Source organism: Sinohyriopsis cumingii, chromosome 2, assembly GCF_028554795.1.
Source record: "Sinohyriopsis cumingii isolate HCF-2022 chromosome 2, ASM2855479v2, whole genome shotgun sequence".
NCBI lineage: Eukaryota > Metazoa > Mollusca > Bivalvia > Unionida > Unionidae > Sinohyriopsis > Sinohyriopsis cumingii.
In genome coordinates, this window is record NC_142962.1 from 56,884,968 (window position 1) to 56,910,745 (window position 25,778).

Below are 25,778 nucleotides of genomic sequence, written 5' to 3' on the forward strand. Positions count from 1 at the left end.
GAGTCTTTTATTCTCGTCACATGATCACCCGAAGCGCGAATACTGAATAGATATTGTGCTTGAGAATTTGTCAGTTTTGTCAAATTTCCTTGTGGAATGGACGATTCATTGGTAGATGTACAGTGCAAATATGAGCAAAGGTTTGTGTAAATCTGCTTTATATAAATTTGTGCAGTTATTCTACAGGATATTATTTTCATTTACGTTGTCAGTCTGGCAAATGTGACGCATACATGAGGAAATGGGGGGGGGGGAGGTCGGCTACGTATTTGTGTTTTAATGACACTTGGCCACAGTAGTAGCAATATGGTACCAGCTGAAAAGAAAAGACAAAGTTCAGAAAAATGTAAGATGAATTGCTCAAAAATTGTGGAAGATAAACACTAGAACAAGGTAAAACATAATACATGGCAAATTCTATAAAACGTGTGTAAAATAAAAGATAAAGGTAAAACGTAAAATTCTTAAGGGTTGTTGGTAATGTACCCGTGAGTGGAGAGTGGTACTCTGATTTTTAAGAAATGGTCAACAAGTATTTAGCAATGAGCGTGTGAAAGAATATAAAAATTATTTTTTTGTCGACGACTTTTATGCAGTATAAAGCACAGGGACTCGTATCGTTGCTTAAAATTGACCTGTCATACATGTACTATATAATAACTACAAGGGAGGACACTTCTGCCCTTGTTCGCGCGAACTATTTAAGAATAAACGCTGATATTTCAAGCTACGCTCTGCGTAGCTTAATAAATTTGGTATTGATATTTAGCTCAGGCATTCGACTATCCCTATCAAAAGTTTGACTTGATATCATACCTTTAAGGAATGCCAAATCATTTTCCACGGTACCATTCTATATAGTCGTGATCATGCCCGCTTAATATGCAAGAACAACACCCTGAATGGAATACTACCTTCTCATTGGCCAACTAAAAATAAGTATCAATAAATAAAGGACGTCATTTTCTTTTAACTATAGTGACTATAGTGAAGGATGGCTTAAAAGGTTCAAGAAGCGTCATAGAATTTCCATGCATACAGTGTGGAGAACAATGGTCTGCAGACCACAAAGGAGCTGCTGAGTATGTGGAAGCTAGTAGTTGATGAGCATTTCAGTCCTGAGCAGGTGTATAATGCAGATAAAACTGCATTATATTGGCGATGTGTGGTTCGGTTGGTCCGGCAAAACTGTTAATCTGGCAAGACTTTGGAACCAAGGGTGCCAGAAAATTGGTGGTTTATCTGTACATGATTCAGGAAGTATTTGTGAGTCATGTATGCATGTTGGATGTGTGACTGGCATAATTCCACCTATCTCGGAGATACGTTCTATACATTGGTGCCACTCTTCATTAGTGGATTTGATGTTGTTTAGTTTCTCGATGGTTTCAATTCGTGTTTTTGCCAGGTATGACAGTGTGATACTTGTGTTGATTTTTTACAATATTTGGTCAGCAGGGGTCAATGTTAACTTGAATTTTTAATAAGTATATGATATGTTTGGGTTTCTCTTATCTTAATTGCCTTATTTTCTCATGAATATTTACACTTAATATCATTTTTATGCAATAGTTTATCTTCATGTAGAAGATTCTTTCAGTTCTTTATCATAAACACATTTTGGCAGTTTATCATAAACACATTTTGGCAGTATCATAAACACGTTTTGTCAGTTTATCATAAACATGTTTTGGCAGTTTATCATAAACACGTTTTGTCGGTTTATCATAAACATCTTTTGGCAGTTTATCATAAACACATTTTGTCATTTTATCATAAACATTTTGTCAGTTTGTCATAAACACGTTTTGGCAGTTTATCATCAACACGTTTTGTCAGTTTGTCATAAACACGTTTTGTCACTTTGTCATAAACACGTTTTGTCACTTTGTCATCAACACGTTTTGTCAGTTTATCATCAACATGTTTTGTCAGTTTGTCATCAACACCTTTTGTCAGTTTATCATACACACCTTTTGTCAGTTTATCATAAACACCTTTTGTCAGTTTATTATAAACACATTTCGTCAGTTTATCATCAACACCTTTTGTCAGTTTATCATAAACATGTTTTGTCAGTTTGCGAAGGTATCATATGCATATGCACCATATTCATTGCATGAAAGTTTGTGTTTGGATGGAGAGATACATATATAGGCAATGTGATTTAGGTAGTCATGACTAACAATATCTTCTTCAGCCAGTCCTATGGGACAAGTACCCCAAGTTTTATATACCTCATTTTCACATCAAATTTGTTATGGATCAGTGGTATAGTATCTGATCTTCTATAAAATAAGTTTGAAGATAACTTGGTTTCCTTTCCAAATATTGCTTGTCAGATCATTGCTGTAATTAACTTGTAACTCCCGTATTAGATATTTAACTGATGATTTCTTTTATTATTTGGATAATTATTAATAAAAATCTATTACAACTATATAGATTAATGAATTAAAGCAGCAACAGCAGCAATATCTGTATAAAAGATGTCCATTTGTCATGTACTCATAAACCATCAAGTAACAACTTAAAACATTATATTGGGAATAATATTCTCGTGTCAAACATTTTCTTAATATTTTTAAGATGTTTGTGACCATTTGTAATTGGCTGAAAACAGCGAAAGACACTTCATTGTTATATGTTATATTATTAGGGTAAAACATGTAATTAATGAGATAAGGATGGACAAACAAAATTTTATTTCTCTATTTAAAATTCAAAAAATATTGAGAACCAACAATTGACAGGTTTGGTGCTGGAAGAAGCTACACCACGTTTGTTGATAAATATTTTGTATTCAGCTTCTTCATTGCCCCCTAATTTTCCAACTGTTTTGAAAAATTTGGCCACAAGTGGTAATTTTGATGTAATCTGAAAACAAATATTTGTATACATTGTATTAATTATTTAACATTTTGAGCCTGTAGTGTATTAGTACATGAATGTCAAAATATTGATATAGTCCTAGATTTATTTTTTGCTGCATTATTTTCATTTGCAATTTATGATATTGATTCTTTATGCACCTCTTGGCTTTGATGTATGCTTTGTGGCATGCCAACTTGCTTAGGGTGACCTTTGAACTATGTACTTGAAGTCAAAGTAAATTTGTTGGTCCTTATTGTCAACCTGATGCTGCTGTTGCTATAAAGTTTTGGACAGAACTCAGTCAGTGCAAGTCTTTCAGAATCTGATTTTAAGCAAAGCAGTGTTATATTGTGTATCTTTCCTAGACAAAAGACAAGAATCACGTTAGTATGACCGCCAGTTCGTTCCATAAATGTTACTCAAGATGTACTTAAGCTAATTAGAAACAAATCGAATTATACACAGTCTTTAATTGGAAATGCAGTATTTCAATTTAATTAGGTGTATTCACTGCTATACTCTAATAACAATACACAAGAATCACTTGACACTAATCAAGTTTTATGACTGCCGTCAATCATTACATCTGTTCATACACAACCATGTAACATGGACGAACACTAACAGTTTGTAAAATCTTGCATGAGGCTGGTTTCAACATCGGTTACAACCAACCATTTCAAGAATACTGAGAAAATATTTGTTTCCTCACTGAATTCTTTCATTTTAATGGTCATCGTGTATTTGTATTAAAGATAAGCAATTTATGTTAAGTCTGTTTGCTTGGTCACATGTCGTGTAACTTAACAGTTTATGCAAGTCTCATAACATACATACATCTTCAGTGTATCCCCTATGGGTACAAGACCAAGAGTCAAAAGCCTCCTTGGTGTCAAAAGATAGGTCAGACTGAGTACAAAAAAAAATTGGAGGGTCTCTGAAGCACAAACGAGGGTAAAGGGAAACACTGATCTTTAGCAACCATCCTGATATTGTAAACGACTTCTGATCGGTTCCATGATGTTGTTTGACAGTGGGATAGCAAGTGTACCATGTGCAAACTGAATGTTGTGTGCAACTGTTTGGATATTTGGTAAAAACAGAATCCAAAATTTTACTCATGTAATGGTTAAAACAGACAGACATAGACATTTTGTCTTTAAATTTGTAAATTTGTCAAGTGTTGAAGATATAAAAGTATTTAAGTTTTCTTTATTCAAACTCTATTTTAAAAAAAAGACTCAACAATGCACATCGTATTATTTAATTTGCTGAAAGTATTATGATGGGCAAGTTGTTGATCATCACATAAATGGTTGGACAGACACATCACATGTAACACTGGGGCAGGGATCATGCTACCAGAATTGGTGATCTGGATATTTTAACAGCCTCTTGGTCTAAAGTGTTCATCCATTCACCAATAACTTGTCAACTCACCAATATCTGCATGGGTTCTAATTTCTGGTTCAGCCATTGTGGGTATGTGAGAAAGCTTGCCAGTAGCTAGCTGTGGGTTGGTGGTTCTAATTGTGTATTTTTTCTCCACCAGTTCTACCGGCTGCCATGTATAGTCTATCTTGCACTAATAAATGATATTAAACCCAAAACATCAAGATAAACATTAAGTAATATGTCCATATGTTGAATCATAGCCATATATTTCCTGTTGATGATTGTACATGTACATTCCACTAAAGAGCACTGCTTTAATGGTCAGTCAGTTGTTAAAACACATTCCCATAAATGTCTAAGAGTTTCTTTTGTTGGAGGGATTGGTAACACCTGCAAAAAGCTGCAGCATGTTTAGCATGGGGATGTAGCTTTGTTGTTGTTGTAGGGTTTAACGCCATTTTTCAGCACACGATTGGCTACACATGGCGGCCAGTATTAATGGTGGAGGAAGAACCACGGAAAGAGCCACCGACCCACAAGAAGCTACTGGCAAGCTTTCTCACAACCCACATTGGCTGAATCCGAGACTTGAACCCACGCAGACAGAGGTGAAATGGCAGTGATCCATAAGGAAGAGCGCTTTAGACCACTCGGCCACTCAGGGCCCCAGGATGTAACTTTAACTATGCAACTGGGTTGAGAGAGCATCTCAAAAGTCATAAACTGTTGTCTTTGTGAACATTTTAAATGTAACAAGGAAAAGTCATTTTTGCTTTCTTTTTAGATGGTGAAGTTTGAACAAAATTTGCAACTTGAAAAAGAATTTATAGATGACTGAAATAGTGGGCATTTATGTAAAATAAAAACACAGTACATGTAAAAGATAAATAATGATGCTAATATTTGTAATGTAAGAGGTTTGCAGAATATATATATATATATATATATATATATATATATATATATATATCTTACAAAACGCAAACTGAATACTTCTTTCTCAGTTTTCAGATCTATGGCCTTGATTATTGGCATGCACCTTGCAAACTTGAGCTTGTTCCAGGTGTAGTACAAGTGGACTTCTGTCCATCTGTCCATCAGCAGAACATTAAACATTAATCTAAGAGCACATAACATGGACTTCAACATCAAACAAAGAAAAAAAAACGTTTGGACAGCTCTTGATCGTGCTTATTAATATTAATAAAATGAATTCAGCTCATTAATAGAAGAACATACATTTTGTTCAATAATTATGCTTTTCAAATAACCCCATATTGGGGCAGATGAAATGTCGCCTTGCAAACTGTACAGCCAATGAGGCATCTGCTTGTTGACTTTTCAAAAAAGTAAGGTTAACATTATATTTAAAGTATTTGACTACTTGTCTTTCATTTTTCAGATTCAGCTGCCCAATTTGTTTTGAGCCCAGTATAAAAATAATATATGGCATTTGTCAGCACCGAATTTGTGATAGGTGTCTGTACACAGCATCAGGAGAGCTGAGAAAATGTATGACCAGGTGTCCAACATGCCAGAGAGAACACATGTTCCCAGAAGAGAAGTACAAACATTTGTCAGATTTTAAATTCTTTCTTACAGGGTCTATAATAGGGCTCTCAATATATATCTTCCTTGATAACTTTCTCACAACAGGGTCCAACAATATATACTACAGTGCAACCCCACTATAATGCGAATTCGGATATAACGCGGTCATGGCATGGCTCCCGAAATTTCGTATATTCTCACATGAAAAAAATATTTTTTGTTCAAAGTACATGAAATAGTGTATTATCATTATGGGGAGGGGATTGTGTATGAATTCCAATTTAATATGATCATGGCGTGGTTCCTGAAATTTTAAATACATGTATGTGTATTTTTCTTGTACCGGGAACGATTTTTTTTTTTTTAAGTACGAGAAATAGTGTGTACAACGTTTATTATCATTTTGGGGAAGAGTTTGCGTATGAATTTTAATATAATATGATTGTGGCATAGCTTCTGAAATTTAACATTATCACCAGGTTCTTGAAGTATTATGCCAAAATAAACATCGGAAATGTTACTTATTACTGGTCCATGAGTAAAGCCAGTAAGTTGTCTTTGTGATTGTCTTAAATTAATTCTGTATACAATCGTTGCTTAAACATTGGCCAACATGTGTTTCTTCTTTAACTGCATACACAACCAAGCAGCAGACAATGCGGTGGTTGATAAAAGATTCCCACAGTTTAATAAACATCAAAAAACAAAAGCCACCAAGATGTGTGCTGGGCTTGACAGTGTTTTTAGACGCAATCAGTTGACCAGTAAATAATGTCCACTTTATTAGCTGGAAATTGAAAGGGTATGAAATTGTACATGCGTTCAACTTTTTAAAAAATTATAAAAGTGGCTAGTGACTATTACAGGCCTACTGCACTTAGTTCTCGGGTTTTACATGTGTATGGTGTTTTCTTATGAACTCCGGTTTTACCATTATGGAAAAGCAAGTTCACAAACGCAATTCGTTCTCTGCACTTTGCGCAAAAACAGTTTATCATCATTTTGGGGAAGTGATCATAGATGAATTCGAATATAATATGATATATATATATATAATACGATTGTGGTGTGGTTCCTGAAATTTTAAATACATGTACGTGTATTTTTCTCGTACCCGGAAAAATACTTTTTTTAAAAAACGTACAAGGAATAGTGTGTAAAATGTTTATTATCATTTTGGGGAAGAGTTCGCATACAAATTCAAATCCAATACGATCATGGCATGGCTTCTGAAATTTAACAATTTCACCAGTTTTTTTAAATGTTGTGCCAAAATAAACATTATCGGAAATGTTACTTATTACTGATCCATGAGTAAAGCCAGTAAGTCATCTTTGTGATTGTCTTCAATTAATTCTATATACAATCGTTGCTCAAACAATAGCCGACATGTGTTTCTTCTTTAACTGCATACACAACCAAGCAGCAGACAATGTGGTGGTTGATAAAATATTCTCACAATTTAATAAACATCAAAAAACGAAAGCTGCCAACATGTTTGCTGGGCTTGGCAGTGTTATTAGACGCAATCAGTTGACTAATAAATAATGTCTGCTTCATTAGCTGAAAATTGAAAGGGTATGGAATTGTACATGCGATCAGCTTAAAAAATGTATAAATGTGACTCGTGACCATTGCAGGCCTACTGCACTTAGTTCTCAGGTTTTACATGGGTATGTTGTTTGTTTATGGACTCTTCATTAATTTCCTATTTTTTATTTTAAAAAATTACTGTTATGGAAAAGCAAGTTTACAGATGCAAGTCGTTCTCTGCACTTTGCAAAATGATTACTATAGTAGTTTTCACACGTTTCTTTTGATATTCACAAAATCTTAAGTAAAAGTTATATGCATGCTGAAAGCATGTTTTGTTTGTTAATTATTCTTGCTGTTGTCGTTCAAACGAATAGGCATACAAGCAATAATTATTGGAAATTTGCAATGGATATATGTACACGGAAACACATATGAGAAAATTTTTGGAACATAATGAGCCATACACGTTCTTCGTCTTTCTTAACCTAATTTTGCTGTTAATTTTTCTCATTGACAGATAATGATGTGTGACAAAATTATTGAATAGTTTAAATATGTATGCAAATTTGGCAATGGAATTACATATATTATGACCGCTTCGGTGGCCTAGTGGTTAGAGCATCCACCTCGGATGCGGGAGGTCGTGGGTTCGATCCCTGGCCGAGTCATACCAAAGACTTACAAAAATGGTACTAACAGCTGCCTTGCTTGGCGCTCAGCAATAAGAGGTTAGTGTTAGGACTGGTCGGCCTGGTGTCAGGATAATGTGACTGGGTGGGACATCATGCTACATGTCTGCGGCATGATGCCCCAGTGCTAGGCATCACTATAAACTGTCACACTGCAGACATCGTAGCAATATGACTGTTAAAGCTACGTTAAAAATCCATATCACACACACATATATTATGGATTAATTGCAAGCCCCAACTGTACGATATCTGATGGCGATTAAATGGTGTTGATACTCTGTTCATGCTGTATATTGGACATTGAATTCAGACAATGATCTGGGGAAAAATATTATTGAATATTGTAAGTCTGTGTGCAATTTTTCAATGGAATTATATGCATTATGGATGAACTGCATACCACGACAGTACAATAGTAAATGGTGTTGATACCCTATTCATCATACACATTAGACATGAATGCACATATATGTGCCAATGAGTTCTCTGAAAAAAGTAAAATATTGTAAAACCCAACATTAATGCGACCCCGATATTAACGCAATCCAATTTTTTGGACCCCAATTATCACATTATAGCGGGGTTCCACTGTATAACAGAGGGTTCGCGTTACTGAGGAACTTCACAAAAATTCAGAAGGGGATGCCATCATTTGTTGGAACTCCACCCCTCAACCTCAGTGAAACAGAAAGTTGATGGCAATTCTGGGAAGAAGGAGCATAAATCTAAAATTATAAGAAATCTTGAGCATCTGTTTGTTCCACAGATAACAAACAATTCCAGCTACGAATTCACAACTAAAAACTCCAAACACAACTAAAAACAGATGGCTCTTGAGTTTTGACTCCCGAGACTTTGGTGTCATGGCTCAGATGACTCTTCAGTTTTTAAATCTGTTGAGAACCCTGTATTTTAATGATGTGGAAATGTCATCAGATGCAAAGAAATAAGTGGGAGACCACCCATGAAATGAGCAACCAGGGGGCCATTCAAGAGGGGAACTACTGTATTTGTCTACGTCCTTGTAGTAATTTTAGGCAATGGTTAAATAGCATCTTTTTTGCTGTTTTTTTCCCGTATTTTTGCAAATATGTGTCAGGTCGGAAAACAGATTAGACCTTAAAGCGCATCTCGCGAATTACACAACATAGCATTGTCCCATACATTTCTGACCTATATAATTTGCATTTTAAAGTTAAATCTTTAATAAAATAATACCTTGGCTTTGCTTTCAATGATCTGTATATTTTTCTGAAAATATTTGCCCGATGATTTACGAAAACAGACAATTGAATAAACTGGTACATCCCAGACTTAGCTAAGTCCGCCATTATTTCCCGTTAGGCCTACTGGTTCACTTAGAGTTTCAAACTAATTTTATGAGGAAATAGTGTAAAGAGGCAGTTAATAATCACCGATTCTGATCTTAAAACACATGTTTGTATGTTTTATCATTAAAGGGTAACATGCAGGAAATTGATAGTTGCTGCCTTACTCGGAAAAGGGTTAATGGTCAATCAGCTATCAAGACATATGCTTGTGAATGGGCAAGAATTTGTTTGTCAGTGTAATTGATATCAAAACTAGGCCTAGCTACTAATGTCTTGATGAATACATTTCACTACAACTAACCGGACTAAGGCGAAGGGAATTTTAAAAAAAGTATGGTCAGTCAATGTACCTCTTAAATAGCTCTTGTTCGTCCATCAGTGATACTGAATTTTGTCAATCCAAGTCAGGACTTATTCCAAACACTAAGCTAGGCATCACACACATTCTTACACTTAGCTACTGTCATATCTGAACTATCAATTCTAGCAGCTTTAGCACTCTTCTGAATCTCGTTACAATCTTCGTAAGTTTGCCGTTTCACCCCAAAATATCTTTCCAAATTTACGAATGGCATTTTGTCGAAGTCTCAACATGTCTTGATTCTCGTGCACTACTTATTCCGATACATTCATAAATGAACACAGTAATGAAAGCTAAAGTTGTTTATTTGATGTACTTTTATAAATGACCACATGTACATTTCTGGGGCTTTCTGACTCTGAATTCAATCACTGTAAATATCAGTACATTTTCGCATCCAGTCGCCAGTAAAAGCCTTTGATCTTGCCGCCCAGCTATTGCATCATGTTCTTTTCTATGTACTCTTATAATGGCAACATTAAGGGGTCTTTCAGTGACTGAATTCTGTCATTGTAAATATCAGCACAGCTAAATGATCAACACATTTTCTACAAAGCAGGTGGCTGAAGCAGGACTGGCAGGTCTTTGAAATTTGCTGCACACCTATAACATGCGTACGGAGGACTCCTGCCTCAGGAATTTTCTGCGTCCCAGATTAAAAATTGGCGTCCAAATATGCGTAATTAAGCGTTTCCAAGATCCCTGTCAGTTTATTTTATGTTCTTCCAAACCAAGATAGTTGTTTGATCACGATAATTTTTTTCTATTTCTGGCAAACTGAAAAGAAAAATGTATGACATGTTAATAGTTACCATTTGTATATTGTATATGTAAGCATCTGCTAGCCAGTAGTATTTCATCTTGGTTTTGTGTTGCAATGGCAACTCTCACATCCATATGGAATAGTTTATAGAACTATCATGTGATAATGTATTGCAATCCATTTATAGTTTGTTTTTGTTTTTTTGTCCATTGGAGTCAGCTGACCTCTCTTCAGTGTTAGAATGTGATTACCACTCTGTTTTTTGATTGGTTGCAAAAGTAAAAAGACTAGATATTGATGGTTCTCTTTGACTGAGATTGAATTGTCTCATTCAAGCATTTTCTAGACTTAGACCAGTCTGTATTGCCCAGAAGATCATAATTGGAATAATAATCTCTGAAGGAATACAACATTGAATTATTAAAATATTAAAATAAGCCTTTTCCAAATCTTGGAATTGTATGTGGTGATTCATTAAAAAATAAATGGAAAAAAATCATCTACCAGCTTTCGACAAAATCTTTTCAAGTAGGCATTAGCCCAGCATGTGTAATAATGTTTTTTGGCAGAAATATTCATATGGTAACATTTTCATCAAAAAGTCCACAGACAGACAGACATGACACAAACTAAAAGGGCCAGATTTGTATGCCATATCCAAGAAATAAACTCAGATGAACGCTTTCTTGACATCTCCCACAATGGCCATATCCCATGTAGTTTGGTCATTGTGTTTTTCCAGTTTAAACACTCTAGCCACAAAGCACAAGACAGTAGCTCATCTCATGTCTCAAACACAAATCACCACAAGGGTCACATTGGCTCAAGGGCACATCACTGAAACCTTTTCATACAGCATAAGCGACTGATATAAAAAAAACCAGTTGAAATCTTGGAAGCAAAAAGTAAATGATTTAACAATCAAATCTTTTATCAAACTGGCTATCTGTGAAGAAAAAAATTAGAATTATTAATCATTTTGCAAATTCTGGATGTCATTGCAGGCAGCAGGAAATAGCTCCATGGGTCACATGTTTGAGACCCCTGGCTTATTGCTGTATCCAGGCATGTAACAACTTAATCATTGAATGATTGCCTCCGAGTTTGATCTTGAGACAATAAAGAAGCCCTTGCAAGATTACATAATGGATTGTATGGGTTTAAATTAAAACTGTATTGGCTTGTTGGAGCAAACATCGTTGTGTAGAATTCAGAATCCACAAATATTTTTGAAGTTTATCAGTAAATAGAAATGTAACACTTTTTGCATAAATATGCTTGATGTATTGGAGATTGAGGGTCCTGGAGAGGTACTTTTGAAAATGAAATCATCAGTATCAAGAGATTTTTTATGTAAAAGGCAGAAGGCTGCTGGTCGGGGTAAAACAGCATTTAATAGGGAGACCACTGTATTCTTTATATGGCAAGACAGTATAATTTTAATTAAGTTTTTTTCATTATTTTTAGGCCAGATATTCCAGAAGACAATATAGAAATGATGAAGGCTTTGGGTGTAAGGCAGTGTCCAAATAAAAGCTGTGGTGTGTCAGTTTGGTATTGGGAACTGGAGAAACACACAGAGTAAGCTTTGTTGTTTGTTATTTCTGGTCTTGTTTACACAGACAATTTTATGTCGGCATAATGGGTCATAAAATGAGTACTGTGGGGGATTACTGGAGGAAATATTATTTATTGGTGCAGTTTGGTAATAGGAGTTTGCGGAACACACAGTAAATTTATGTCAATATAATGGGCCATAATGAACACAAATTAGGGAGGGTGGGGGCTTTCTTATTCATTGGTGCAGTTTGGTAATGGAAACTGGAGGAACACAGTGAGCTCTGTCTTCACATGCAGTGGTACCATGGTGGGGAGGATTTACCCAAACAATAGTATATATATATTTTTTAATAAAAACTATTTTTGTAGAAAATCCTTGTACTTGTAAAATTAATGACACACTGCCATGGACAAGATCACAACAATATAATGGATAATAATAATAATAATAATGAGGACTTTGTATAGCGCCTAACCTTTAGAAGCTCTAAGCGCTTTAGAACATTAGATAACACCTATAAGATAAAAAACATAATAATATTATTACAAAAACAAACACCATGAAATTAGAAAAACATTAAAAAATAAAAAACATGCTGAGAATATTACAGGAAGGAAACATTATTAGGTCTTTTAAGTTTGTTCTTGCAGTCGCAATAAGTGAGTTTTGAGAGCCCTCTTGAATGTGACAAGGAACATTTTAAATAGGGGTCAGGTTCACATATAATTTAAAATATAATTTATTGGTGCCTTTAAAGCAGGCACTAAAATTGTTTGATTTGCTTACCGTTCCTGTTTGTAGTGTACCAGAGAAAACTAATTACAAGTGTGTAACATTAGTTTTGGAAAATAATGAAGGCATACTATTGTGCATGGATCAGCAATGGCAAACTTGTTCGGGTCAATGTCAGACCTGCCAACCGTTAGGATTTTGCTCTAAATCTTAGGGAATTGACCCCAAAAATATGGACTTACAGAAATAAATCACAAATTATGGAAATATGGTTGTTTGCACTAAAATCTGGATGCTGGCTTGTCTGTGTTTGATTCAGACCTGGGTGTCATGAAAGGTTAAGTGAAATTGGTCAGGGAACCAGACTAACTATACCAGAGTACCTCAGATGCTTTAAACTGCATGTATTTTGTGATGCAGAGCAGATGCATGATGAAGCTGTTACTTATTTTGTTGTAAATGGCATCAAACAAATGACACCAGGATGAAAGGGACAATAAACCTCTTAAAAGGTTTTAATAGTACAGAAGAATAAAAGGGAGTATTCAGATTCTAGCAAACAAAGTTGGGAAGAGCAACTATCAAGTTGCAAACAAAGTTGGGAAGAGCAACTATCAAGTTTAGTGGACATCATGTGTTGATTGTTGATGTCACATGGCAGGAATGATGATTGCTGTCAGGCCTACATGAAATTTTGTATAATGATTATGTCAAGTTGAGAAATATCAAAAAGTCATTAAGCTCTGTGGGTTTGGAATTGCCTTGTGTGAAACTGTACTGGAGGTGATTAAGTTTCAAGAAAGCATGGCAATGTTTACTGATGCTGCATCAGTCTTGAATCACACTCTTGGACTTTTACATTCATGTTTTCCAGCTTGATAATAGCCAATACATGATATTTTGTTGCACCTTATTGAAAACTTACAGAAAAAAAATTGACTGCCTTACATTAGAGATTTTGTTATGGTTGGCAGGTCTGCAGTGCACATGTTCAAAGAAATTCTTGAACAGGAGGATGATGCATCTAGCACAGATAAGGTTTTTCCATTGTGGAAAGGGTAAGCTAGGCAAATAAAAAAATTGTTTCTGGATACCCAGCCTACCAAACTGTTTTTCCTAAATATCCTACATTTTGGGGATGGGGGGAAACCAAAAACATTTAGATAAATGAACCAGTTTCATGAGAAAAATTAATAGATGTAACAACAATCAAAGATAAATTCAAGATGATGCTTATTTTCCAGTGTATGCTTCATTTAAATCCATCTGAACCAAAGATAAAAATGTTTGTACTGACCTACCTACCTTAATTTTGTTTCCCTCAGTGTAACCAGCACCTTATATTTCTTTATTCAGCCTAAACAATAGTGACAGGCAATTACTGTGTAATTAAAATTAGTTTCCTTCCAACAAATATGTTTGTTATATAGGGCATGTTCATATTTGGAGAGAAAATGAACCTCTTAAGATCATACAAGTCTAAACCTCAATCAAGGGTGCTAACTCACCTGGTATGATCATGCTCTTGATGTTGACTTTCTTTTTTGAAATCATCAACATGCACTTATTCTGATAGCATACATCTCATGAAATAATTTTTAAAAAAATGCATTGTTGGAATATTGTCATATATGGTACTTGCTCCTTATTGATTTTAGATATTTTCCTTGTATTTCCAGATCACATGCAAGGAGAAAATCAAATAGGTCTTCTCCCAAAGTCCAAGCAGATAGGAAACCACAAGGACTTTCTAGCACCCACTACATGAGGGTCACAAGGAGTGCCCAACTTAGAACAACCCGCTCCAAAAGACTGAGTTTACATTGACATAGTTTTTATGCCCCTACCATTCTCTCTGTTGCCCATAGCCGTTTTTCCAGTTGTGTTCAAAATGTAGCAAATTTTGCTTCCACTCCATGGCTTTTGATGGTACCAAATTTGGTACAGGGCCTAATATTAAAATGATCAACACCACTTCAGACTTTCACTTACAGTTAAGTTTGCCAGATATTACCATATTTTTTTTCCCCAGGAGATGAAGGGGTATGGCCAGTTTGGTTGAAGAGGCAAATGCACCGTTTTCTCACATCCAGAGTAGCAGCTTGTACATATATGAAAAGGATGTAAGCTAGAGGACCCTGGTAGCTTGTGTCCACACATGTACCTGTGATTATTTATATGATCAGCATCAAAGTCTACGAGTGAAGTATCAGAAGCTTAGAATCCATCATCCTGTAACTGTTGCTGATTGCAGGGATTTATTCTAGTACCATAAACTTGTACAGTTTAACTTTTAATTTTTGGAGCTATCGATCTACAAGCTCATTGTTTGAGTATTTGCTGATAATAGAAAGTTTTGCAGCAAAGAAAATAAGGGATTTAATGTCCCAGAAAAAGAGAATTTTCTACACTAATTGGAATGGTATATTTGCATATCCTAGATATACATTATACTGCCCAACATTCCACAGTGGGTATTTGAAGGTCTGATTTGCAGCTGTCTGTTGGGTTAAGGGGATTATGTTAATCTTTCTCAAAATTGTTTTATTGCACACCAAAACAATTGTATTGAAAGGCTCCTTGCGCTTTAAAACAGGTTTTAAGTATGATCTGGAAAGACTTTGACGGTCTGGGGAGGTGTTGTGCTTGGCACAGCAAACCATTACTTCTGATAATAATCAGGTACTAGACATCAGAATTATTCCTACACCATTCCAATATACTTTCAAAGAAATAAAAGTGATAGAGAACTTGATTGATTTTGGAGTCTTGAGGTCAAAGGTTATAATCATGTTAAGTTTAAAAAGAAGACAGTGGTTACTTTGAGTGTTGATTTAAAGATTACCTACCTCGACCAAAATGTCAAGGTCACTGAAATAGACTGGTGAGTAATCTCTGGAGTCGCCTATACCTTACTAATGCCTACATTGAAGACTATTAAATATGGAGCAGGCATATAATGTGATTTTAACAGTACTTGTGTTTTGGTGGATATAATTTTTAATGAACCATCAAACCCATAATTTAACTTGCATTTTGTATTTGTCAATATGATGTTTGCTGGTTCATGAAACCTTGTATTCGCCTCAGCAAAAGTCAGTAGTTGTATACTGGTTAACTTAATCCAAAATAGCTTGCACTTGCATAGATCACAAGATGTCAACAATGTATCAAACCTCCATGCTGAAAACCAAACAATTAATATGGCAGAGCTTAAAGGCGTAAATGTTGCCATTTTTGATAATTAGTAACAAAGGTCAAGAAATAAATTCTTTGTTGGTTTGTCTGTGCATCCACTTGAGAAAAATTTAAAGTGGGGTATATTATTTACTTCAGACAACACAAAACTGCATTAAGTATTTGCTCAATGAAGCACAGGAATTTATACTACTAGAAGCCTAAATCTAATAATTTCATTTATTTATTTTCCAACTTCCAAGAAATGAGGGACATCGGCCAGTTGTCTTCCCTATCAGTATTTTTAGATGGTGCTGCAGGCAAGTAGGTTCCTTGTCCAGAACCACTTTTAATTTTATGTCACATTGTGGGTCTGTTGTTGTGTAGAAGTGTTTAACATTTGAGTAATAAATAAGGCATTAACTCATGCCTGAAACATGTTTTGTGCCAAACTGTTCGCAGCCATATGGGCATATCATTACTAAAAAATAAAGAACATCAGAATGCGTGGATGTATGCCATAAGGTGTGGCAGAGCAGAATTTAAAAGGTGGTAACCACCAAGCAAATTTAGCTATGTTTGCAAGTAACATTTGACCAAAGTTGACTACAAAACTCTAACCTATCATGATATGTGTAATTATTTCTGTTTTAATGATAAAAAAATGTTTTCATGGTATTTGCATTCTGACAATAGTTGTCATGAAGATGAAGTAGTGACCTTTAATAGTAATATGAAGAAAATGAAAAAGAGAAAGTAAAAGAATAACCAATGCAGAAACAAACATGAACACGTGCAATTAGACAAAAATACCAGGATTATAATAATATTGATAATAATAATAATGATAATATTATTTTGAGAAGAAAAGAGACACTGGAACAATAACAATATTATTATTATTTATTATTATTATCACTACTGAAATAAAAGCACTTGAACAACATCAACAAAAATAATAAGAATATTAATTGTTTGTAAATTTCAATATCGATGTGATGGTGGGTGTTGTGTTACAGACAGAACAGAATAATGTAAGAGTGCAATTACAAATCCTCTGTGTCAATATCTATAATTAAAATGTATTTTTGGTTTGTATGATACATGTATACATAAAACATACTACAAACAGGAAGATAAATCAAAAGTTCTGTTATTTATAACACTTTGCACATAGAAGTGCATTGAAATTCCAAAATACACAATACAAGAAATTTTATTTAATTAATCGTAGTCTAGAAAACAAAAGAAACCAACTCTGTGCAAGGTATATCAAAATCTATAGTCATTTGAACAAATTTAAACATTACATTCACACTCTGACTGATCAGTTTAACAAATTTAAACATTACATTCACACTGTGACTGATCAGTTTAACAAATTTAGACATTACATTCACACTGTGCATGATCAGTTTAACCATCCTTTAATGAAAATGTCTAATATACGTAGCTTTTTCATTGAGGAACAGTAAGCATTTTCAGAAAGTAATGAATATCGGTTGAACATGGACGATGTAAAGCGGAATTGCAAGGGACCTACTTGACTAAAGCACCACTTTCAATATCTGGAAAGTAACTGATCAATGTCCCCCATTTTCAAGGTATTTGAAATGGCCAAAAGAGAGTTTTGTATGCAACACATGCTTTTTCTGTGATATTTATATTTCACTTTGAATTACAGGACAGATTTTGAATTCATATAAAGTTTGAAATGTTGTGATATATTGTCTTGACTGCAAAGTATTAGCAGGACATATGATTATTTCTCTTGTAGCATTGTTTTTGTAGTCGTTGCTCTAGGCATTAAGTTTTTCAAAGTTTTGTATGTATGGTCATTAAACTACATCAGACTTCTGCTATGTTATTTTTTCAGAGGGTCATTGTGACCCACTGTATATTTTTCAATCATAGAAAGTAGAGGGCCAAAGATGGAAAGTTAAAGAAACCATTTGGATTTAAATTATTTCATTATTTAATTAGACGAGCACAAAGACAGATTTTTTCAGATATATTTTGTACCAGAAAATAATTTGTTTATTTTGCTATTGAGTTGTAAACATCTTTTGGTGTTTGTTTTTTCAAACTGTATGTATTTATTGTTTGATTTAATGCTTTATTGTGCATTTGTGGAAGTTGCTTCCTGCAGAAATGAAGCCATAATTATTAGGAATACAACCTCAAAGTTTTGTTACACTGACAGTTGTAAGTAAATTTAGAACGCTGAATGTTACCATGTTATGAAAATAAGAAAAGACTGAATTTTTAGTTGGTCAGATTTGTTATTATCCCCCAAAATTCATCTCCAAATTTTGTCTTATGTCTATAGCAGTTGATGCTATGCAACTCCTTACAACAAATCTTGAAATTCATCATGAATTAGCACATTTCTTCACAGATAATTTTTCTTGTAGTACTTTATGTTAAGAAGAAATGTTTTAGAAATGGAAGTATTGTGTTATTGGCTGAACCAATCAGTGCCAAATTTACTTGTTCTTCAGTCAATGAAAAAGTGTCTTTCAAAACCCGTTCGGAGGTGAGGATGTGTGCAACTGAGTATTCATTGCCTATCTAAGTGCCAATTCACTTGCTACTTACACTTAATTAGGATATCATTTGTTAACATTAGTAGCACCTAGGGGAAACGCGTCTCAGTTAACCTCAGATGGTGATGAAATGTGCTGATTTAGAGAGGGTCAGAATAGCCCTTGTCAGATTGACACAGTTAATGTCTTTAAGAAGTTTAACTGGCCTTAAAAGTAGCATTTACACTGTAAACATTTAGGAAATGAAAACCTACTTGATGTGCAGTTTCACACATGAGCGGCAAAACTAGGTCAGTGTCCTACTTGTTCTAACTACATTACAGGGATTTCTGCATAATGGCAGAGCAGATGAGACATAATAATGCATAAGTTCTTGTTATTAGGTATTATTTAAGGTCTAAGACCGAATTCCGCACAGTACAGTTTGAACTGTACATACACATCTTATATATGTTTCTGTTTTCACGAGTTAATATATTCAAAATATTTTTCTGTTTCTTTTTTTCATTTCTTGCTATGATAAAAACATTGAAAATTTGAATGTCACTTCTTTAATATAAAAGACTGAAACATTGTTTTTTTATTACTTGTTAGGATGCATAATTTATCCATATCCTGCATTTCTGCGTAAACTGTTCATTTTGACTAGTAAAATTATTGAAAATGTTTTTAAAAAATTATTGCCTAATCTAAAAGAAAAATGAGTTATTATGTGACAAGAAGTTGCACATTTCTTGACATTTTCTGCAGTTAAAGAAATGGTATTTCATTGAACATTTTTATATGCCTGCCACAAAGCTGAGTGTATTCTTATGATGTTGCCTGTACAACCAGATGTTACCAGTTTTTTTCTTTCTGTGTATTAACTCTAGTTATCCACTATCTATATTCACCAAACTTTGTGGATGGCTTGCAATTGGGGGAAGGAAGAACCCAGTCAATTTTGTTATCAAAAACTCTAAATTCATTAATTCAACAACAGTACAGTAACTATTGATCTCCACTATCAACAGTTACCAAACTTTGTGGATCACTTACTGAAAGAAGAAAAAAGGTTTTGGCACAATCACTCAAGTTCTCTATCATTTACAGTTACCAAAGTTTGTGGAAGGCTTGCACTTGGTGTAGTAAGAAGCAGGTACCCTATTTATGGCATGGTTTAAGGTCAAGGACTGGTAACTGAAAAAAGAAAAATTGTTCCCATACAAAGTCATTAGTTCTACATCACATACCTGGACAAAACCTTATGGCTGACTTACACTTCGGAAAGGTAAAAGTCTGTTGATTTTGGGCCCAAAAATTAAGGTCAGTGCCTGAAAGAAGTAAAGCTTCTGCACAAAACTTTCAGTTATCTACATAGGAGACTATTTAAAGACAGGGTGAGTGTATAATGTGCCATTCACAGTTCTCGTTTTCACCAAATTAGGGGATGTCCATAAATTATGTACGCAAGGAGGGATTTTGACAAAAGTGTATTCCTGCGTATAAGGAGGGGGGTAATTTAAGAAGTATTTTCTGCCCTGTTGGGGGTGGGGTGGTGGCAGTATATATAAGCTAAATAGGCTGTTATTACATGATTTCTAATATTTTAGTCTGTAATGTGGTTGTAACAAGCCAGCAACCAAGTCAGTTTATTGGATAAAATGCAAATTCCATCTTTCAAAGTTCAGTTGCCGCAGCCATTGTTGGAAGGGTGGTGGTACAAAAGTGCACGCTGTGCACAGGAACGGTCAAAACTGGCTGATTTTTTTGGGTACATACTTTATGGATGTCCCCTTGTGAGCAGAATGTCATGCATATGTTCAGTGTCAATCAATAAAAACGTTTTCTGATTTGGTTGGCAAAATAATATTACCTCCTCATAGATGTTGCTTTTTTATGTCAGTTTGTGAGTGCATATTTTGCTGAAAGTCATGTAGACTTGGTCACATTTGAATGATATATGCCATATTTTATAAAACCCGTGATTAGTATACTATTTTTGACAAAAGCTGTATCCCAGGCCAGTATACTATATTTCTTGTAAATTTGCCAACTAGCACATTGTTAACTAAGCCAGGGTTTGTATCTCGGCAAAGTTCCTGGCTATTTGCTTTCATTAGAGGATTATGAATTACCTTTATTAGTCCAGTCTGTTTTTTGTGTGGGTTTTTTTCAGTTCTCAAATGTGTTAGTTACAGCAGTATAATTACAATATCAATTGCGTTAACTGGCCACTTGCAATAAATTTCTGTGATTCTGTTTTAGAAAATATCTGGAGAAATTGTCTATTTCTATAAAGATCATAAATGTACAGAAACCTACAATTTTATCACTTGCTCTTCAAGGCTTTTTGTTTGACAGATTGGAAATATGTACATTGAAACTCCAAAGAGTATTTAAATCTTTTTCTGGAATCAGAGATGTGTACAATCAGCAGTGGTATTTTCATTATCAAAATTGACATTAGTTAAATACTTGTATAAGTTTACATCGATTAGAATCTTTACCAGAACTTTTGAAAAATAATGAATGTTTGACTAAATCAGTTATGTAATCTTTTTACTATCTTCAATTTGTCTTCCTTTCTCTTGTGTATGTGTATTGGTGTGTGTATGTATATTAAGTTTGTGTTTGAGTGTGAAGAAATTTCTTTCCAAGAGCTATTAAAATAAAACTACTATATTTATGAATCCTCGATTTTTATATGCCCACCAATAGGCAGAGTTTATTATGTTATGACGTCTGACCATCAGTTAGTGTGTTATATTTTATTTTCTTCTCAAAATAAATTATCCCTATCTTCAGTTACCAATCTCTTGGAATTGGGTAAGGAATAAGCCTATAGATTTTGTGATGCCTGAAGGAAGAACAATTGTTTCCACACAACGAGTTCTCCATCATCTGTGGTTACGAGCTTGTGGCTAGGATAATAACTCGAAAGTAAACTTGATTTGCTCACAATAACATTAGTTTTACATCACATACCTTTACCAAACTTTGTGAAAATCTTGAACTTGTGGTTAGATAAGAAACCTATTTATTCTGGAGACAAAAAGTCGAAGATCACTGACTGAACAAGGAAAAATAGTTTCTGCACAATTTCATCCCAGTCTGGACAGAACTTTGTGGACAGCTTACACTTGGAATGAGAAAGAAGCCTACTGATGCTCTTGTCAAAGGTCAGTGTGTGTAAAGGTTTCATTTTTCTGCATAGAGTAGCGTTAAAATTTGGGCAGGCATGTATTTTGCAGTTCACAGTACTCTTTGTTTAAAAATTGTGTTTCATAATGTTACATTTATTTACATCATGTTAAGCCAATGGTTGGTTGGTTGGTGTTATGTGCTTTCTGTACATTACTGGCTATATTACAGGGTGGGTATCAAATTGATGACCCTTGGATTAGGACCCCAAACAACTGAACTAATGCGACTCCTTGTGCAAATTACCAGTTACAGTTACTACATTGTTAGACTGCTCCAGTGGCCTAGTGGTTAGAGCGTCCACCCCAGATGTGGGAGGTCGTGGGTTTGAAACCCCAGCCAGGTCATACCAAACACTTCAGAAAATGGTACAAACGGCTGCTTTGCTAGGTGCTCAGCATTAAGAGGTCAGTGTTAGGACTGGTTGGCAAGGTGTCAGGATAATGTGACTGGGTGGGACAACATGGTACATGTCTGCGGCATGGTTTTAAATTTATATACATTTGCTAACATCTTTTTCCAATTTTTATGGCGCAGGGGTTAAAATAAGATGGATGCACTCTGCTGCTTGTAATAAAAGTTAATGGATGCAGGATCCCTGGGTGCTTAGTAGTTCTGTTTGATCAGCAACTGTGGCATGTCCTTGGGCAAGGCACTTTGCTCAAGTTGCCTTGGCATTATAAGGTGGTGCTCTACAGTTTGTATTTTACACAGGGTTAGATTTTAAAGAAAAAGAATTTCTCGGGTTTTCGTAACTGGTTATAGTGGCTATTTAAAAAAAAAGACCTTGATATAGCAGGTATTGTTAAAAGAACTTTTAATTCCCTTTATTTTGGTGTATGATGGATGGATGTATTTGGTTGGAGAGTATACAGCTTTGCACCTATCAAAATGCAAGCTCTGCAATGTCACTTTCACTTCCTGTTAAATTGTAAAAAAAAAAGATAACTTTTTTTTACATTTTAGATATTTGTCTTGTCTGGCAAAATTCATTTTTTCTGTTTTAATAATTGCTTAAGACAGTGTACTTTAGACTAATTCGGGCTGAATTTTTGAGCACATGGGAGCAGTCATTCAAGTAGTTTCCACAAGTACAGTATCCAAAGAAATTTCAGCCACAGTACATGAAGCATTAGACAAAGCATTCAGTATATTTGTGAATGATTCTTTACTGGATTGTACTAATATAACTGCCAGCATTTTGATCAGAATACAATGTCTTTTAATATCCTTTGATTAGTATTCTCTCATTTATGCTGACCGCTCCCATGGCCTAGTGGTTAAAGCGTCCACCTCAGAAGCAGGAGGTCGTGGGTTCCAAACCCCAGCCGAGTCATACCAAAGACTTACAAAAATAGTACTAACAGCTGCCTTACTTGGCACTCAGCATTAAGAAGTTAGTGTTAGGACTGGTTGGCCTAGTGTAGGGATAATGTGACTGTGTGGGGCATCATGCTACATGTCTGCGGCATGATGCCCCAGTGCTAGACATCACTATAAACTGCCACACTGCAGACATCGTAGCGATATGACTGAAAAATTGTTAAGGCTACGTTAAAATTAATCACACACACAAAACCAACGTGTGCTACATTTAACATTGTAGGACTGCTGGCAGCCCATATCCACAGGGGCTCATATCGTTGCTTACAATTGACCTGTCATACATGTACTATATAATATGTACAAAGGAGGACATTTCTCAGTCGACTTAACTACTTCGGTGGCCTAGTGGTTAGAGAGTCCATTCTTGGATGCAGGAGGTCATGGGTTCGATCCCCAGCCAAATCATACCAAAGACTTACAAAAATGGTACTAACAGCTGGCTCGCTAGGCACTCAGCACTAAGAGGTTAGTGTTAGGACTGGTCGGCCTGGTATCGGGATAATGTAACTTGGCGGGATGTAATGCTACATGTCTGTGGCATGATGCCCTATTGCTAGATTTCACTAAACTGCAACACTGCAGACACCGTAGTGACATCACTGAAAATTGTTAAAGCTATGTTAAAAATCCTAATCACACACACTCATTTATGCTAATGTCTAGTACTCAGAGAACATGAACAAAACTAGTTTATTTTAAATATATATTTTGTAACTACATAAATTAATGTATATGTATGCAATAGTATATGATTACTAGAAATACCAGATTAAAAAATTGGAATGATAACCGATTTAAATAAAACAATATAATACAAATCTTATTAGCTAAACAAAATTAGTAAAAAACAAAAAGTATTACATAAAATCATAATTTTTTGTTATTCCTGGTTTTAAGCATCAAAATAATGCAAAGATTTGCCTTTCCAATGTATACAAAACATTTTGTACACTCAATAAAGTATACAAAACATTTGATACACTGTCAACAAAGTATACAATGTAGTAACATTAATAAGGCATTGTTCAATCTCACCAAGACTTCTGACAATGACTGGGAACAGTTTAGCTCTAAGGAGTTAATGTGGTAAATCAATTTCAGACTGATACTGTAATTTGGGCATAAAATTTAACTATTGAAAATGAATTTTTATATCCATCATTCAGACGAGAAGGTCGTCATGCCTTTGAATTAAAATGTTGACCTAGCATGTAGGGCAGACTTTGCCCTTTGATGTATTGTTTTATGCTTGTCCATTGAAGGGACTGTTCTACTAGTTGTAAAAGTCTGTTCTATATTTGTTTAATTTAATATCATTTCCTTTTGTCTGTCAGGAGTACATGTTTATATTTATTTGAAAAAGTATATCTTTCTCGAGTTCTTAACAATGCATTTAACCATATACATTATCTGTACACTGCACTTATATATACATTGGAGCCTTGTTAATCTGGACTCCGTTTATCTGGAAACCTCGCTATCCGGACATAATTCAACGGGAACGGAATTCCTAAATGTTAATTTGCTCTGTTAATCAAGAAATCCGCATTCCAGATCCGGAAATCAGAATCGGGGACCAAAGTGTAAAATTACTTTAAAACTTGTATCGATAATCCGGAAATAATCTGTCCAAAAATAAGAAAAACAAAAATCGTATATGAAAATACAGTCAGTCGGATAATACAGATTCACCTACGCAAATTTGGAGGTGTGCCAATGTATCAATCTCCGATTGTTAAAATTCTAGTGGTATGTTGAAGTTATCCATTAATCACGTGATCATGTGTGTGGAAAAACTAGGTAGCGTGACCATGTTGTAACCAGCGATTGTATAAACAATGTCTGTTTTAGCTAGTCGCCGATGGGGGTGTTAATAATTAAATAATCACACTGGGATCAAATTGTCCACGTTTTTGACATAACATATGGTAAATAAATTGTGTTATTAAGCCTCTTTGTTGTTTACCAATTGTATGTAACAATCATAGTTTATTGATGGCTGTACAAATACAGTTAATTGATTTAAGCTGTGGACAGTATAGGGCTTCATATCAGAATAAAATGTGGAAGTCAATTATCAGTTCATTAGCAACAATAACAGCTGTAAAATACGACTAATAGAAATGACAGCATTTCATTAGTTTACCGTAACGTGAGATATCAGTTTGTATTTGTTGTACATTTTACATATATTATGGCGACACCATCAAGCAAGCGTGGACGAGTAGAGATACTGGCCAGCATAAAAAAGATTTGCCAGCACAAAGATCACCCAAAAGCTACCATTCAAGATATACACCAGCATATTATGGCTTATTCATCCTTAGTCATTGGCATGTCGACAGTTACGGACATCATAAAAAAACCACGGGCAAATGATTTTCCATACCTGCCGACTCAGCAGACCTAACTCGCGCTCGCCACGCCAAATATCAACAAGTCGATGATGCCCGTCTTCTTGTGGACCCACCACGCCGCTGTCACCGATGAAATGCTCATTGCCAAGGCAAAGATACTCGGAGACCAACTCGGCATCACTGACTCGTGGTTGGCTACAAAATTCCAAGAATAGGCGGGGCATCAAAGGCAAATTGTATGAGGGAGAAGCAGAGAGTGTCGTCATGAACAAAGTGTTCATTGTCTAAACTTATATTTACTGTACATGTATGTACAATCGCATGTTATAATAA

The 25,778-nt window shown here is 35.0% G+C and overlaps 1 protein-coding gene across 1 annotated transcript; it reads left to right on the forward strand.

The window, feature by feature from the left end:
- Nucleotides 1-20: 20 nt before the first annotated feature.
- On the forward strand, nucleotides 21-25,669 carry LOC149804923 (uncharacterized). The gene is made up of 4 exons (XM_089945941.1): nucleotides 21-140; nucleotides 5,672-5,833; nucleotides 11,971-12,084; nucleotides 14,476-25,669. Exons 1-4 carry the CDS (start codon nucleotides 97-99, stop codon nucleotides 14,621-14,623), a joined length of 468 nt encoding a protein of 155 aa, XP_089802067.1. The 5' UTR covers nucleotides 21-96; the 3' UTR covers nucleotides 14,624-25,669.
- The last annotated feature ends 109 nt before the right edge of the window (nucleotides 25,670-25,778 follow it).

Coding starts and splice junctions, on each gene's coding strand:
- LOC149804923 (XM_089945941.1), top strand. CDS start 97: ATGGACGATTCATTGGTAGATGTACAGTGCAAATATGAGCAAAG. Junction 141..5,671: donor CAGTGCAAATATGAGCAAAG/GTTTGTGTAAAT, acceptor TTCATTTTTCAG/ATTCAGCTGCCCAATTTGTT. Junction 5,834..11,970: donor CACATGTTCCCAGAAGAGAA/GTACAAACATTT, acceptor CATTATTTTTAG/GCCAGATATTCCAGAAGACA.